The 18,937-nt window shown below is 36.1% G+C and overlaps 1 protein-coding gene across 2 annotated transcripts in view; it reads right to left on the bottom strand.

Moving 5' to 3' along the window:
• The window catches only part of LOC106668804 (breast cancer anti-estrogen resistance protein 3), a 105,826-nt gene that overhangs the window by 18,652 nt on the left and 68,237 nt on the right, over window positions 1-18,937 (bottom strand). For both annotated transcript variants that reach the window (XM_024224938.1, XM_014397919.2), the window contains exon 2: window positions 6,261-6,321. In XM_024224938.1, coding sequence (XP_024080706.1) covers window positions 6,261-6,321 — 61 coding nt within the window. The remainder of the gene's footprint in view (window positions 1-6,260; window positions 6,322-18,937) is intronic.

Raw genomic sequence — 18,937 nt, forward strand, 5'->3', positions numbered from 1 at the left:
AGACGTGACGACTGTTATTCATATAATTCAGCGGCACAACTCTGATAGTCAAAAATAAGTAAAAGTAAAGTAATTCCAGCCATACAATAGTGTCTAACGTGCAACGGTTAGGGGTGCGCACATGGTTCAAACCCACTCTATCGCCTTTTTTCCTGAATTTCTATTAACTTTAGTTGTTAGCATTGGGCAGCTACTCTAAAGACGTCGTGAACCACTTACTATTGTTAGTCTTAAATGACCACATTTATTAACTGATAACTCCACCTCAAGTTTCCATTGCCTACTCTACTGGTCAAACAGTAACCAAAGTTTTGTTTCTAACATTTTTTTCAGCATTTCTGGAGTAGGAAGGCCGCGGTGGGCGTTATGGGTCCATAACTGGATTTGAAACTGTAATGTAGGAACAATTCAAAGGCCCAAACAATCTCCCCCGGGATATTCGTAATTGGCTAACTTCGAACACCAACATCTGATATCAATTTAATTACTTTTCCAGTTATAACTGCTGCGCGCTCATCTCCACCTGTGACTCGATTACTCACACATAACAGCATTCTGTTCGTTTCTTTGTACTATCGGCAAAACTTATGCTTGTGTGCTTAACGTATTGTATGCCTTAAAACATTATTCAAATACAGTTGAAAGAACAATAATATAAAATAACTGCATTAGTTATTCAGAAATTTAAACATTATTTTTCTCCATTCATTTATTTATCAAATGTCTATGTAAACACATGTTAGGGAAAAAAATCGAAACATAATTTTATTCGTTTAGTTTTCCTGAGAAATACTATAAAATGTTTGTACAGCCTATTAAAATGTAACATCCACAATATTATTACTGATTTATTTGCATAGATTTACATAAACGCTTAAATGATTACAATTAGTCATAGTTTTCTAGCAACTTCTGGAGTTCCTCAAGGGTCGCACATAGTGCCTTTTCTGTTTAACATCTATATAAACGATATCTCTGATTCTCTTCCATCCGTTATGACTTTACTTTTTGCGGATGATTTAAAAATATTCCTAAAAATTAATTCTGTTTCTGACTGCTTACAACTTTAACATGCCTTCGTAATACTTAATAACTGGTGTTTAAACTAATATATTCTTTTAATTCTGGCAAATGTTCAGTTATGACTTTCCATAAAACAAAATTCACTAGTTTCGTGGTCCACTTGACCAATTAATATCTTACAATTAATTAAGGTTTTCAGTTTAGATAAAAAAGTCAATGGCACGAGCGGGATTCGAACCCACGATCGTCGGCTTGATACGCCACTGCTCTCCCACTTGAGCTATCGTGACCTCGATCCACTCGGACACCAACCTCCCATCTCAACCAACCTTTTTGAATTTTCCCTCCTTTCGGGTTCGAATCCCGCTCGTGCCATTGACTTTTTTATCTCAACTGAAAACCTTAATTAATTGTAAGATAAAACAAAATATTCTATCAAGTTTAACTACCCTCGCTAACCAGACTCGCTTCTCATTAGATATGGAATTGTTAAAAATCTTGGCATCATTATTGACAGACAGACAAACTTTCACACACACATTAACAAAACTATTGCTAAAGCCAATAAAACTTTGGGATTTATTACGCGTCATAACAAACATTCCATGATCCAGATACACTTAAAATTTTATACACTTCCACTGTAAGACTACAATATTGGATTCACCATTTTGGGCTCCCTTTCAATCCATCCATATCAGTTGCATAGAAAAGGTTCAAAAATGATTTTTATGCCTGATATATTACAGAACAATTGGAGAATACAGAGATACACTATAGATAATGCATACTCATCGTTAATGACGGATCTGAAATTGACGACTGTTCTGTACAGAAGGAATTTCATTGATTGTATATTACTGTATAAATTGCCTTAACTGATTGCCCATTACTGCTTAATCGAATTAACTTTCATGTTCCATCTTACCATTCCAAAAGTCAAATAACATTCTCCATCGATTGCCATAGAACTAATTATGCCAAATTCAATTGTATACCAAGAACAACAAATTTGTTAAATTCGTTCGAAAATATAGATATATTTAATGTCAGTTTAAGCAAATTTAAGCAAATTTTATTATTAGAAAATTAAATATTGTAACATAAATATACCAAATATTTAATTTGATTATAATTAATCAAAAAATGGTTTATGAAATATTTATGTTAAATAAAGTTTATCCTATCTGGTAAAACGTTTTGTCGATGTTTTGCCAGTCATAAATTGACCAAATCTTTGAAAATGTTTGCAATTTTAACCAGCGAACCCGGAATTGTTTGCATTTAGCAACGTTAGTTGGCTGTAATACATTTTACAGTGATTTCAGCACTTCCAGATTAACCCTCCGAATTGTAAGCAATAAGGTAGGGACGGTTTGAATTGAATAATTAAATCCGGCAAATGAGTATTCAACCAGGGTTGCTTGGGGTTTGATATTATAAACCGAAAACACTCCTGGAAGCTTTTTATGTTATTTGTTATTCGTTAGAAATATTGGTATCGACAAAATGTAAAAAGGAAAATTTTGTACTTGTAAAATTATTTATAGTAGGTATTGCAATTTTAATCTTATGGCTAACTAATCCGGTGGATTAAAGCTCAACAAAAAACAATTATCAAAAAATTAGGCGGCCTGCAAAGATTGGCTAATCTACGCATCACAGGGGCGATGAAAACAACACAATCACGTGTCTCAGAAACACTACTAAACCTAGTTCGAATTGAAACATAAATAAGGACAAGCTAGGAAAATACACACAATAATTAGTATGGGGACTAAAGATTTCGGGCTTACAACAATAACAAGTATATTCTGTGCAAACGCAACACATGAGCATTGAAACATTTGTTTGTGCGGAAAAGCAGTCCTAAAAGCATTATAGCGACAAAATATCACAAATATTGAATTAATGCATCCAACAGATCTAAAACCTGGGAAAACATAATAACCTTAAGCGGCCCATAGACGATCAATATTATTGCACAATATTTTGGGTTGTGGAATTTAATTGATCGTGTGTAGACGATATTGAAAGTTTGTACAACACATTGCGTGATTGACGAAAAGTTGAAAATATATTGTACAACCTGGAAAATCTCAAAATCTCATCGTCTGTTGGCATTATTGCGCAATATCAGTCAGTTTGTGAAGTATCAACAAGTGGTACAGTTCATTGCACAAACAAAATTTTGTACAATATTATTGAACGTTAAGGGGCAACCGTTAAATTATTGTGCAATCTATATTGTACAATAATATTGACCGTCTATGGGCCGCTTAACCTTACGGTACAAAAGCCCTTATGCAGCGGGGCCAATATATTGAGCAATATATGCGATATTGTGCAATCTCTATTATTCTGTTTAGCTCTTCGTTTATATTCGTTTATACCCCTAGGAGTAGGAACCTTAGACTGAAAGACCGTCCATTGTTTTCTTCTTTTCGGCAATGTCTGCCCAGGCTTGTTTCTACTGAGTCTATAGATTCGCCTCAAAAGTGTGCAATGACCAGTCAGCAGTCTTACTATTGTTCCTTGGTTTAGTAGTCCTGCTTATAATTTTTGCGTTGGTCCCATGATGAAGCACGTCGTGGAATAGAATTGAACCGAGAATATATTCTTAAACCATTGCTACGTTTTTGGCAATATGGCCGCAAAGGATTCAAGGACCTTAGATGTCCTTAGTGGACTTGTCTTTACACATTTATCGGGCTTCTCGTTGCCCCTTTGCCATGTCGTAGTATCTGAACAAGGGTAAAATAGTTATTATTATTGATATTATACTATAATGCCAAGGCGCAAAGAAATTTTTGGATATAGGACAAGACAAACTGACCAGGGGAGAATATGCCACCAGTCATCGATCCGTAACCTATTATACATCAACCATAAAATCCTCTATCTCAGAATGGGTCCACTCAAGGTAAAAGGAGAAATGCCCAAACTTTAGAGGTGCCGGACCCGCATTTTAAACAACACTCGCCAAAACTAGCACACATTGCTATAGCTAAGCAGGGTAAAAATAAGTGTAGTGATAGGACCACCAATCACTGGCATCGGGGAAAAACTACACAACATGGGTATATGCAAAGACAAGGTTCATTTGTGCTTTCTTGCAATGGGAGGAAGAAACTGTCTACCGTGTTTTATTCGGATGCGAAGCAACCACTGCATGGAGACATTGCCTGCGGTAGGGTACCTAGATGGCTCGGGAATAAGATATAGCAGTCATTTTACTTCTTAAAAAAAGATCCAAGTCGACTGATCCGAACTTAAGAGAGCTAGTGAAAGTACAAGCCACTAGGCTGAAGCGGTCCGGGAATTAAGCGTTCTTTAATTAAGCGCAGAATAACCCCGTTTCGGCTCTTCCTTCTCTTACTCATCATAATCATGGTTGAACTAAATTAATGCTGTATTTTTGCCATTTCCCATAATTTTCTGTCTGAAGAGTTAAACATATTTTTGTTTTGCGATTTCCCCAGAAGGTCTGCGGGTAAATGAATGTTGGCTGGTTAGAATATAAGCGGGGTGAAGCTATAAAACAAACCCACCTCAGAATGTTGACAATTATAACAAAATATGACATAATAATGCACGGAAATGTTCAACTTCAACACATGTTCGTTCGTAAAAATAATCCAATAGTACTTCTTTTACATTTTTCTTTACATTCTCACTTAAAAGCGTTGTTGGTATTTTGGGTATATGGTTGATCCCGGCACAATGGGAGAAGAGGAACCACTTCAGTTTACGTTTAATTAGTTATGGTGGTTTTTGTTATAGTTTAAATTTTCAGAATTGATCTATTTAATATACATATTATATCATAAAACTATACTAACTCCATAGATATTTGCTTCCAGGTTTTCCCCCTATTCGCCAAACCCGCAGAAACCCTTCGGACATTTTTTAAAGCTTGTAGCTCCATGGGAGGGAACACGATAGTTATGGTCTGTCGATTTTCACCATCCGTTCTTAAATTATGCAACCTTTTTTTGGGATTGAGGGGAAACGTTATTTCTTCAAGGGGAATTCTGTCCTTCGCCACCCCAAATGAAGTTATTGTGACTGAAGTTTCAGATATCCTTCGAAAAAGGGGACGAATATCAAACGAGCTTTGTGAAAAAATCAGCGAAACTGGACGGATTCACGGTCATACGTTATACAAAGCACCGATATTTTTCTTAACTTAATTAACTTCTTAATCTTACCCTACATTTTATATGTATCCTCGGAATTGTAAGTCCCGCCTCCAAAGCATGTAGTTTTGAAAACTAGCCACATTCACACACGCCTATTCAAGTATAATGATGGAGAACTATTTACATTTTTAAATTCTTGCCTTAAAAAAAAAGAAGAAAAAAAAAAGCATGGCAGCTCATACCGCTGCGTGGTCGTGGTCTGTCGCTGCCCGGGGCGCAGCGGCTTCTTCTCGTCGGTTTCCTCCGCTTAACATCCCGGATTGACGGCATGGCTGATGTGTGGTTGCACAAGGTCAAAAAAAAAAAAATTCTTGCCTTTTTTATATTTATAGGAAGAATGAAATTGCTTAGGTATTTTTGATCAATAAGCAACCAGTTCATAGAATTGGTAGGCACATAAATAATTAAAATTTATAAAATAAATAAAGTTAAGTTAAGTATATATCCTGATATAGCTCGGTTTTTACATACTACAATATACTAAAGCCTACGGTTGGTCACGTATAAAAGCAGACGGAAGTACAACAAAACACCGACAAAATAGCTAGGATCGGCAAATCAAAATATTTGGGTCCGGTGGTTTACTTTGTTAAGAAAGTACCAAGTATTTATATTTAAAAAAAAAAGATTTTTAACATATCCAGACAACAATATAGTTAAATCTATGTATTGTCAAATAGTGGCAGCACGAACGTAAGAAGCTTGTGTTATTTTTCTAGGGGATTTTCCATTTTCTTTTGGGATTACCCGTCCCATTAGAGAGGCCGGATTGTAAGGATTGGGCTGAGGGACTTTTTCGTCAGGCTTAGAACTTTACCCTTCCCCCTTTTCCGTCATCTTTTCGCCTCTCAAGGCACGTCATTGTAAAGTGGTTTTGGAAAAGTTATCCGACGAAGAAACTATGCACATCTTTGGCTTGAGCGTACTTCTTCACATCTATTTGTAGAAAATTACATTTTCCACGCGAAATTATACGTTTCTCTTAATGATAACATGGACAAAAGATTTTAAAATGTAAAAAAACTTATTACTTACCATCTTTATATTGCATAGGCTCTTGCTCTGTGTGACGTTACTCACTATGAGAAGGTCAGACCTGAAAACAAATAAATAAATTGTAATTAAGGATTTAATTGAGTAGTTTAAATTACCATGAACAACAATTATAAAAAATAATAAGGCTTGTAAGTTCTCATCTTTTGAATCGTTCATTTTCGTTCTAGGGTTTTTGAAAGTTGTACTGAATCAGTCCTAAGATCACCCTTGCAAGAAAAGGGGCTGCTACACCGCTGATAGAACCCGAACCCTTTTGTGGCACAGGAACCCACACTATTAATGAGTACCTCAAACAGAAGGACAAAAAGGAAATGAAGGAACAACGAAATTCACTCATTGAACACAGACTGTTCAAGAATCCCCTAACAAATTTCGGAATGAAAGAGGTTACAGAATGTGCCAAAGGAAGCAGGACTAAACTGCGAATCCTAATAGGATTCTTAACAGGACACTGCAAGCTAAATGGACACTTAAAGAATATTGGAATAATCCAAGACGGCACATACAGATTGTGCAAAGAGAGGAGACACCAACACATCTACTAACAACCTGCGGAGCTACTCTTGCCCGTAGGAGGAAGTGGTGATGATGTGACCTTGGAAGAGATTCAACCACTGAAAACGGGCCTACTAATCAAGGTCCTTGTTGAAATAGGACTCACCGGTGTGCTTTAGGCAGAAACTCTTAACGGGCGCAGTATATTACACCCGACTAATACATCTACATCTAGCCCTAAGATTCAATGAATTTCTGCGCTCTATAACAAACTCGTTCATTCAAAAGCTTTGACTTAACAATAATAATCTAAAGTTGTCCCCTAAGATTTTATGTTGGTACTTCAAACTTAACTGCGAACTTATCTGCCTTAATTATTCCAATCTGAACGATGTTTCTATTGAGTGTTATTCACCGGTTGAGGTTATTATTGAGGTTAGGTTACCTCGGCGAGTATTCTCTTTCATTTTTGGCCATATGTCCCATTATTTCAGAGTTTCAGGTTCTATTTTTGGGAACTACGAGAGTTTTGAGAGAGTGTTTGATTCCCATACTTAATTCTCCATCATCAGACCAAGTTGGCTTGCAAAGAGTACACTGGAGTATGGCAGAGAGCTTGTCTCAATTTTAACCATACAGAGGTCTTCTTTAAGTAATGTTCGCAATCCGAATAGAATGGCTGGCAATGTCAGGGACCAGTGAGGTGAGTAGTTCAGAACTGCCTTAACGACGCTTTTAGAGTTCTGCGGAAGCTTTCCACTAACCCATTAAGCCGTATGATATGGTGATTACCTTTTAGCAGACAGTTTTTTTTTTAATGAATGCTATAACAAGAACTGTTTTTTGATTGTGATATACTAAATTATTACTTCTTGTATCATTAATTAACTAATTAAAAACTGACATAAAACGATGAATGGCTGGGAGATTGTGAACCAAATAAATTGTCTGAAAGGTTTAATGCTTAAAAATATTGATTAGATTCATGTACTGTTAAAGAGAATCACGTAGAATACTTATAGCCTTACAAGATAGGTCGAAAATAAACGTTAAAACGACCGATTTAGGATATATTTATGCAAATATTGCCATTTATACGAATAGGCACGTTTCGGGAGGAAAGATTCATTTCAGAGAAAGAGAACGTTTTCATCTTCTATTTCTCTGTTTTCGGCTGAATGAATCTAAATTAAAATGTGTTGTCACGATAGCTCAAGTGGTTAGAGCGACGACATTTGAAAAATGGCAAACTGGAGGGAAAATTCGAAAGGTTGTAGGTTGAGAATGGGGAGTTGGTGTCCGAGTGGATCGAAGTCAAAAGTGGTTAGAGCAGCGGCGTATTGAGCAAAAGGTCGTGGGTTCGAATCCCGCTCGTGACACTAACTTTTCATCTCAATCAAGACCTTACATAAAAAGAATAATTAATTGCAATAATTAATATGACCAATTAGACCACTAAGCATAAATGGATTAATATATAGTAAATTAAAATTTTTGCGAGGTCTATAAGTTGAACCGTGGAATCCCGTCAGATCACAAAAACAGCTGGTATAGAAGGGACAATCATTGGATAAATAGGACAGTTTGTTTTAAACCCATTCAAACAATCAATTTATACTTACAACAGATATTTTGTGTTATGGAAAAATGAATGCGTTAGATTTTGCTTCTATGTTAATAAATAAAACGATCCTAGTAAGTCGCTCGGAATGCATTGAATGAACAGCAATATTCTCGGCATGATAGCAGATAAGGGAAGTGTTAATGGCACTAGGGGAGAATAGGACAGTCCTTATACGCAGATAAACGATGGCATATTTCAAGCCAACACATTACTGTGACAGCAGAAACTTTGGGAAAATAATGGACCTATGCTTTGGCCATTAACTATTCAAATTAAAAATCTTATAATCACCGTACGAAAAAGATGTTTTTTAACTTGGTAATTTTTTGAAAAATCATGGCTAATCTAATGGTTCATCACCCAGGAGATACCTATTTTAGGATGCCCCCATTGAGCGAGTTCTCATTAAACAAATTTTCTATTCTTAAAACATTAATCAGTTTTATAATTGTAATTAATTTTACAGTACATTTTACTAAATCAAAAAACTGTCGGTGTAAGAGTTCTTTTTTTCCTATGTTGAGCGGTCATAAAGTCACTATTAAAAATGGAAAATATTAAATTTATTTGATTTTAAAATGTATCGATGGATATAAAATTGTCAGAGTAGTATCTGTAAGATAAAGCTGTGTTTTTATTTTTGTACGTTTTTACCGTGAGGATGGAATTTCCGCATGAGCGGGGATCGAGGAGCGTCTCCTCCAGCGTAGCGAATCGGCTGGACAATAGCGAGATGCGTTCGTTGGCAGGCAGAAGAAAAGGATAGCAGGATCCACAGGGAGAGAAATAAAAGAAGAAAATCGGACGAGAGGATTGAGACGTGGATCCGACATTCCGCTTCGAAATTGTCCCGATCTTAACGAGTTGAGCTCGAACCGCGCAGACGGACGATCTCTTCCGTTTTCGTCTAACATCTCTGTCCGTATGACCTCGGAGGGAAAACAAACCACTTTGCAGTTTTTTCCGCTCGGCAGTCACGCCCGGGACACCCTTTAAAAAACTTGGGATAATCCAATATCTGCTAAGAGTGTGAGTTGCCACAGCAACGGCTTACTGGAGAAAGTCTAATCTTCAACGAAACAATCCCTTAGCCATTTTTTGTGTCCTCATTCAAAGCAGCTCATAAAAAGGGCTCGTTGATTTTTTAAACCTGTATTTATAACCATAGCACGATTAAGAGGCAGATAACAGCCTAATTTTTTTATTTTCACATTAACTCGTTCGTATTAACAATGTTTTAACAAATAAGTACATCGAATGTTCATACATCCTACATCCGACTTCAAATCAAAGTTTTCTGTTTCGGTTATATCGGTTTTGAGATACCAGGTATTTCATTATTATGCAGGAGAAAAGGGCCATTTTGATTTATCAATGCTGGATCCTAATGGCTTAATTTTTGGTACAAAACAAGTAATCGTTGACATCAGTGCTATCGACTGCTACCAATGAGTTGTAACGAACACTCTTCACTGACCACCAACTGATACCTGTTTTGGGTGAGCACTCCATTCTGCACATTGCCAAATTAAAACCTGACAGTTTAAAATTATCGAAATTTTGAAGGATGATGTTATGCAAAAATGGATCATTGGCTTTGTATTAGATGGAAGAGGTGTCCACCTTTTTTCGCTTTGGTTGGTACAGAACATACTGAAAATTATAGAAATAGTTAAAGATAGTTCAACTTACAAACAGTTTAAAGCTTTTGAATTTTCCTATTGACGAAAAATTTCTGCAAATACTTCAAGTATGATCTTCAGATTCGGCTGTCATATCCACAACCCCATTGCTTTTATATGGTCTCCACAAAATACCATTCAATGCGCCTTTATCCAATGTCTGTTACATGCTTTCTGTAGGTTGTAGGCTTAAATTTTTTGAAACCAGAAACCGGGGTTCGTCCACCAACTTATTCCCATAACGTAAAATACGTTCAGGGCAGCCACAGCTGCAGAGCGACTGAGTTTGAATTAATGTGTAAAATGTTTGTAGTAAAATTAATCACTTAGTTGATGAATTGATTATTGAAACCTTTCGTGTTATAAAAGTCTGTTCATTATTGTAATTGTTGAGGACTAAGTAAAATAATACAGAAAACCACTGAAGATGACGAAACACCGAATCTCAAGTGCACTAGGATGATCAGAAACGTACGGAGTAACTGGTTCATGTCACTGTGAAGTTCAATGAAGTACGAATAAAAAATAATATAAATAATTTAATATTTAATATTTTTAATTACATTTTTCTGCCTTCACTCACTTCAAATAATATTATATGGAGTATAATAATCATGTATTATACGATTTATGAAGAAATTTTTTCATGTGGGATAAGAAAATAATAATGGATTGGATTAGGCAATTTTTTCGCAATTTTTCATGTTTCAATTTGGGGAAGAAAGTGCATAAAAAAAGATGAAATAAACAAATACTCCTTAAAAGTTTAATTTGATGCGTACGGTTCGAATTTATTTACGGAGGCCAAAACTGTGTAATTTCGTATAATTTATACGTAATTAATACTAAACCCCTGTAAAGATTTCTGTAGGTCAGTGAAGTCTTTTTAAAGTTGCGACCATTTTTGAGACTTACGAAAAAAATTGTAATAATTTGAAAGGCAAAATGTGAGCAAAAGTCTTACTCTTTGATTTTCCCAAAACAATGCATTCTTGGATTTTTTCGTGCGCGAAAAAAGAATACAATGTTTCTTGATAAAAATAATATAAACAACTCAAAAATGAGTAGGGATATTGCCAATTTTGTGGCATTTACTTTTTCTAGGATGCTTATTTTATTTTTATTATAAATTTCATTAAAATTTATTAGGAATTATTATATTGTTTATTGCAGGAGAGTTTAATGAAGAGATTTTGAAAAATTACATAATAAAAGTACTAAAATTAAATAATAATTAAAAAATATTTTGTTGCACTGTTTAAATTCACTTTTTTCCACATCATACATGTATTTGTTAATTGTAAACAATGTTTGTAAATTCCAGGCCCTGAAGATGATCTCAATTGCTGTTTTATGTATATATACGTTGGATATTAAAGGGGTGGGGCCAACAAACACTTGGCGCACTGAAGATGATCCCAATAAAGATCGAAACGTTGGCACAATAAAGAAAATGTTTTTCTAAAACCTACTTCACACCAGACCGCATCTCACGATTTCTGAATAATCATCGACTAACGGTCACTAATCACCAGACAAAATAAAAGGTTTTAATTCCATAATTTTGTTTATTGGACACAATAATTTTTTTACAATAATTAATACCGTGTTCTCTGTTAGCTGTCAGTACGTACTGATTATATAAAAATAGTCTATAAACAAACTGATGTTTGGAGGTTTCATATCATTACAGCCTTACTCATTTCAGTGGGGTTTTGTTGTCTTGCCTTACCCGGTTTATATCCCTGACCAACTTCAAAATATGGTGATATACCGCAGCATTCCCGTAGATATTTACTACAAAATGTTACAAATTTAAATTAAATCTGTGAGAACGTTAGGTACAGCATAACAACTGAATTGAAGTTACATTAAACGAATATTAAATTTAACACACAATAAATGATAACAGTAAATTTTTTTGCATCGCAGTGCTTATTAAGTCGTCTAATCAATTTTAAAAAGGTCAACGAAAATAACGTCCATTATTGCTGAATCCTTGCTCCTTCTGCCTGTTGCCACAGAAGGAAGGAAGAGCACATGAATGCTGCAGCGCTATCAGATTGCTCAGGCTCATCCTCATGAATAAACAGATTCTACAAGCGACATTTGAATAAGGGACTAAAGGACACGAGGGGCCAGGGTCGCTGAGAAACTCCTCTTAATTGAAGTAGTCCTGATTCGCTTCCTTTTCATTTCAGATCAGGATTTTTTTTAAATTTGCGCAAACCATCAACTGACACGGTTATTTGAGAAAGCGATAATTTTTACAATTTAAAAAATAATGAAATTACTGAAACCAATGTAACAGTAACGAACCATTCGCAACCTGAATATTACTGTTTGTCAAAAATATCACAAGTAAAAAAACATTTTTTGCAATAGTGCAAGTCAACACAACCCTTAGGGTATCGATGTTTTGTAAGTAAATTGTTTTTGAGTTCAGGGTGCCGAGAATCGAACCCGCAGCCCTTACAAGTGATAATTTGCCGTGTCAATGTCTCATCCGCTGCTGCCAACGGTGCTCTTAATTGTTTATTCTTGTTCAATTTTCCAAGATAATTTTGTTTGTCATCGCATTGGGCTGTCCCATATTAATTTTTGTGTTATTAATTGCTCGACCTATATTGGTCTACTATGCAATTTCATTACTGTTTAGAGCTTTTGTTAAGCTTAAAGTTTTTTTACCAGACCTCAAAGCTTTATTCAATGTTAGCACGTGTCTCCATAAGGGAGTGCCTTTTTCTCTCACAGGGGTCTCAGTATTTTGCTGTTTTTACTTCTTCCTGGCCATATCTGCCCAGACCTTTTCTCCTACTTCCATATGCCTTTGAAGATAGTGTCCAGTAAGCAGCCCAATTCTAATCCGAACACGTCCTATTTTTAGTAATTCTATCGTTAGTTTCTGCAGCGTTCCTTTAATTAACCTTTCGCATGACCCTGCCATGGAATACAAACCCATTGAATCGAGGATGGCTTTTTAACCCATTGTATGATGGATCTCCGGTTTTGGGAATTCGGTATGCCGCAAAATGGTTCAGGTCAGAATGGAGTCCTCATCGAACTTTCCTTGTCTAATTTATCGGCCTCTTCGTTGCCCTAGTACAAAAACAAGGAGTTTTGTTATTTTTCACAATATCTGGCGGGGCTTTGGTGCATTTCCAAACTACCCTGGATTTTTCTACCGATGAGGTAGTTGCCTTTAATGATGTAGTTGGCTTTTGTTGGTCATAACTAACCTTTTAATCTCGCTGCCGTAGTGTTCAATTGTCACAGTTTCTGTCTGAAATACAGAGGCACGTTTCCAAAAGTGTTAAATGTTGTGGTTACTTCTAATACCCTTTCCATCACCCCTTCTCCGGAGTAGAGTCATCTGATACCTCTATGGTATTTCAATCGTCAAAAGATTAAACCCCAAAAGAGTATTATTTTTCTGCTTGCAGATCAAAAATATGAACTATTTTTAGACGTAAATATATTAATATAAAAGCAAAAATTAATCAATGTGATAATTTGACGACGGGGTCAATGGTTAGCCCTCGATCATTGATCACTTGACAAAACAAAACGATCATCCAAAAATTGATAATGATTTATGGTTTTAATAATTACTTGTGCGTTTCTGGAGGGGACAACAATAAACTAAACTATGTTTAATCAAGAAATTGGCCAAATTTAAATAAATGAAATCAAAAACTATATGGTATTGGTTAACAGGTGACACCTATTCTGTTGGGTGTATAAGTCCGACCTCATGTTTGAATACACAAAAATTGAAAAAAGATGGTACTTTGTACAAAATATATTTAATTTTTTATTTACTTTTATTCCTGTACTCCAAAAACATTCTTTTCATGGGACAACCAATGAACTGCTATGTGATGTTTGTACAACTCGGTGGGAATTCTCTGATTAGTTATTATGTGATGAAAGACTGACGAGAATTATGTACTAACGTAACTGTACTTTTAAGTCATAATTGAATTTCACCTTTCACGGAAATCAATATTTTGTCCTCGGTTTAGTGGAAAAAATGCGGGATATCGCCATGTAGGATCCCTGGGGTGTGGCATTTTGTGAATATCAATTAATTAATTCCATAGGGGGATTCAATCACGGTGCCCATAAACCTTTTGACGCACTCGGCAAAAAAAGGATCGATTCAATCCAAGGAACGAGTCCCGGCCATTTCGAATCGGATGTACTGGGCTGCTTGTGGATGGCACTATCTCTGCGTTGTTATCGGCCCCGTGCAATCGGTTTAATTCCGTTCACGCTCGAGCTGTTCCCTCTTTCGACCATTGTGGCTCCCCCTTTTCAATTGTGTTACTCACCGAAATACAACTCCCGCAGAAACGGGACGGCTGCCCTCCCAGGACAAGCAAACATTCGCTCACGCACAGGCTCCACGTCGAGCATTTTCGCCCAGTTGATCAATTATGAGCTTACAATCCGTGAAAGAGCCTCAGACTTCCGTTAATTCTTTTTAATTTTCGTGTGTACCAGTGATGATTTACCTACAGAATCTTTTATAATTACTTCTCGCCAAAGACAAACCTAAATTAATTTTATTTCAAGTACTATTTTTCCTTTTTTCCCCCAAGATCTACCTTGTTTGTGTTTTTAGTGATCCTAAGCAACGGACTTAACATTTTCATAACTTTACATGCGTAATTACGACCGGTTAAGTCATGTAATTTCTTTTTGTTTGGCGTGCTGCAATCTGACCTGAAGTATAGTTTATAATAACTCCATGATATTTAGTAGTCTATTGACTAAATTTCTTCATTCAATTACTTAATCATTTTATGTAAGGTTTTGGTTGAAATGAAAAAGTTACTGTCACGAGCGGGATTCGAACCAACTACCTTCCTCTAAAAACGCCGCTGCTCTACAACTTGAGTTATCGTGACTTTGATCCACTCGGACACCAACTCCCCATCTCAACCTACAACCTTTCGAATTTTCAATCTTTTTGACATTTTTCAAATGTCGTGTAATCAGAATTCGATTCTCGGCGACATATGAAGTGTCCACGGGGAACTGCTAGTGAAGCTATACTTCGTTTTACTTATTAAATCAATTATATTTAGTGGTCTATTGACCAAATTACTTCTTCAATTACTTAATCTTTTTATGTAGCGTTTTGGTTGAAATGAAAAAGTTAGTGTCATGTGTGGGATTCGAACCCACGTCGTTCAGCTAAATACGCCGCTGCTCTAACCACTTGAGCTATAGATTTGTAGGTTGTGATGGGGAGCTGGGGTCCGAGTGGATCGAAGTACGACAGCTCAGTGGTTAGAGCAGCGGCGTATTCAGCCGAAGGCCGTGGGTTCGAATCCCGCTTGTGACACTAACTTTTGTATTTCAACCAAAACCTTACATAAAAATATTAAGTAATTGAAAGTTTATAATAACAATAATTTAGGATTATTAATTAAATTAATAATGATTATTATTGTTTAGTTTTTTTTTAAAGTTTTTTAAATATTTTTTAACTAGGGTTCGCAACATCAGAGGTCATATAAACCCTCAGAGTGCCGGTGTTTTTGAAAAAAAGCCCATTTGTAAGTATGTCGGGTTCGAATGCAGGGCCACTGGATTCGAACCCAGGTTTATAGTAGTTAAACATCTGCCAATCGTATTGTTTTATATAAGTTCCTAATCTGCCTTTCTTTATCAACTCTTTTTTCGAGATATTTTTTGGTGCTCTTATTTTCTGTATTCCCTTTATTGATTATTAGCTATCTTGCATCTTTATGGTGTCTAGGATTTTCGTTTTATTTTTTATGGCGTTGGCGTTAATGTTTTTTTTTTTTTTAATAATCACATTGCCTAAAATTTTCAGGTTATTTAACCATCCACTATTCGTTGATGTTCTTCGCTGGGATCAATTAACCTCACGCTTATATTAAATGATTTTTTTCATTCGAGTAATTTAGCCCATGTTTTACGACTAACGTACGGTCACAACATATCTCATAATTACTATTTCCAGTGGAAAAAAAACAATATTATGTAATTTTTCAATGTATGTCACTCAAGCAAATATAAAAATCTGGCAGGCATCGCTTCTGCTGAAAGGATTTTGATTAATGAACAAGAGCCACCGGCTCGTCGTGATTTGTATTCAAGTGCCGCTGGTATCGGCACGACGGCCCAATTGATAAAGGCCTCTCATTAACTATCCATTGTCAACAACGTCGACAAGCCAACTATTAACCCATGGGAAAAAAATCCGAGGGTAAAGACGAGAACAGCTGAATAACGAAGGTCAAATTTGACGTGGAACACATCAAATTATAACGTTGGCGACTACCGCTTTAAATCTGTTATTCATTTGCTAAAAATTGATGATTATTATTCAAGTAATCTTATTAAATTTACATCGAGAGATTTCTTTTTGAAGGTTGGGGTAGTGTTTTAGTCGTTTACAAATACAAACAAATAAAAAACACAGAAAAAACATATACAGAAAACTAACAGCACAACATCAAATGAGCAGACTCAAAACCACCCACTCAGACAGATCATAGACATCATGTCTGCACTCATATTTGACGGATGACTAAACCAATGAAAAGTACAAACACGAAGAATAAACATAACGCACGACAGCGGCTACGACGATCGATAAACTAAACGAAAGACATACATCAAACCAATCGACATATGAACGGACATCAGTGGACCGCATTCTCATACAGGGAATGAAAACAAATCAAACAGCCTATTGAAAAAATTAATATTCAATTGAGATATTTATCCATTTATTCTGTGTGGAGATGAATTTGAAATTAGGTCGTTACCGATTATTTTAGGTGGCCCTTTCACTAATGGGACCAAAAGCACACACTAGAAAGTGGGTTAAATCTAAGCTGGAAAAACGGCCTGAGAAAGAAAAACAAAAACACTGGATAAAAGCACCAAGAATGAGGCAAGCCTACATATTTACAAATTTCTCATAAATAAGGCCAAAGTATTCTTCTTCATCAGGAGGGGAAGACTTGATGAACATTTCTAAAGTTTCTAATGTTTCTATATTGGCCACTACTCTCTTAACTGGTACCTAAAATAGATGGGCAAAGAAGAAACAGAAAAATGCCAAATTTGTCAGGAGAAATCAGAGATCATGGATGTAAATGTAAGTCACTATCCTGGTCAGGGTATCACTTTGGTGAGGCACCGGAGGCACAATAAGAGGTACGAGAAGAGTTTTATGGGATTAAGGGCATTTGCCATGGTATGGAATAATAATTTATATAGGTCACACTGAAGATAAAGTTAGAATTTTTACTTGAGCCCCAGCGTGATGAATCTCCATGCCTGAAGCATTTCGGATTTCGCCATCTATAATGGAAGATTTTTTGTCTTGCCTCACCCTACTTATAACCCTGACCAACCGCAGAGAATGACAAATAGCCGAAACGAGTCCGACGGATCAAACTAGTGGGCATAAGCCATAAAAATAATCAGAAAAAACAACCCTCTAGATTCATCACCCCGCAGAGCTCAGAAAAATGTAACAATAGAAGAGGTCATAAATGTGGTAATTCCTGATGTATTTATGTATATATCTGGTGTCGTACATTATCACAATACTTGTTTGAAATGATCAAAATCCAAAGGTCCGCAAGACTAATCAAAAAGTTACAATTAAGTAAGGTTTTTAGTTGAGATAAGTAATTGGTCAAGCGGACCACAAAATTAGTGACTTTAATTGGTCAAGCGGACCACGAAATTAGTGAATCTAATCAAAAAGATCAAGATCATCACTCCACTGACCAAATGAACCTTGCTAAAAACAAACTTGACTTCACAAATAGTATCCAAAACTTATACTGAAGATGCCGAAAGAGCACAGAAATAACAGGGTCCACTCAACAGCTCGCACTAATCGCTCACTCGACTGCAGAATTGGCTCACAAGGGTCAGAAGCCCATACTCGGTACTCGACATTAACAACGTCAATAAACCATCTGGTTCATTGATTGCCACTCGTTCTACCAACAGCACACTATCACCTAATAAACTAGGTCATCCATCTCAAATCCATTAAAAACGTAATGTTGTATAGTATACAAATGTGGAAACAAATACATAAGACAGACAGGAGGAAAAATGAAAAGCAGGTAAAAAGAACGGATTTAGAGATGACAAAAATCAAACTAATCAGTTGATCGACGATCAAAGACCAAATTTCAAAATGGGAATGGTGAATTTATTCAGGAACTATAAAGAAAGAATTGGTCAAATAAAACTTAACAAAGAATTGTTAAGTGTTGTCTTATTGATATTTTGAAACCTTTAACTCAATAGTTTTATCAGGGCATGTACAAAATGTTGTGGTCCAATCTGCGGCAAACCTTTAGAGAACACACTAATCCGTTCCGGACACAGCAAAAGGCTTACAAGTTCTCGAACACACGAAGCCCATTTCAAATAGAATGTAAAGTACAAGTGGGCATTGGTTTTCCGTCCGTTCACTCCGCAATTCAATTGTTGTAGAATTTAAATTCATTTTAAGAGATTCGAGGCCATAAAACCTTGTGAAATAAATCTGGAATATTTTCCATACAGACGGATCTTTGAGAAGTCATACCATGATGGCAAACGAACTGAAACGTAATTACAGGCGAGATTTAAGCGTATAACAGAGGTCTCACTCAGCCGGACACATTTTCCGATGTTTTTGACGCCGAAAGTGAACTAACGGGCAAAGCAAACGGAAGGGGAGCCTGGAGGTGTACTATTTACCCGGGCAGCCAAGTGTGAACTGCGATTAGAAGGAGATGAGAAGAGTTCCGCGTAACTTGCTTCGAGATAACGCAAATATTTAATTGGCCGTGCCAGCA

The sequence above is a fragment of the Cimex lectularius genome, unplaced genomic scaffold (genome assembly GCF_000648675.2).
Source record: "Cimex lectularius strain Harlan isolate CLEC.00 unplaced genomic scaffold, Clec_2.1 scaffold125, whole genome shotgun sequence".
In the NCBI taxonomy this organism is placed as follows: domain Eukaryota; kingdom Metazoa; phylum Arthropoda; class Insecta; order Hemiptera; family Cimicidae; genus Cimex; species Cimex lectularius.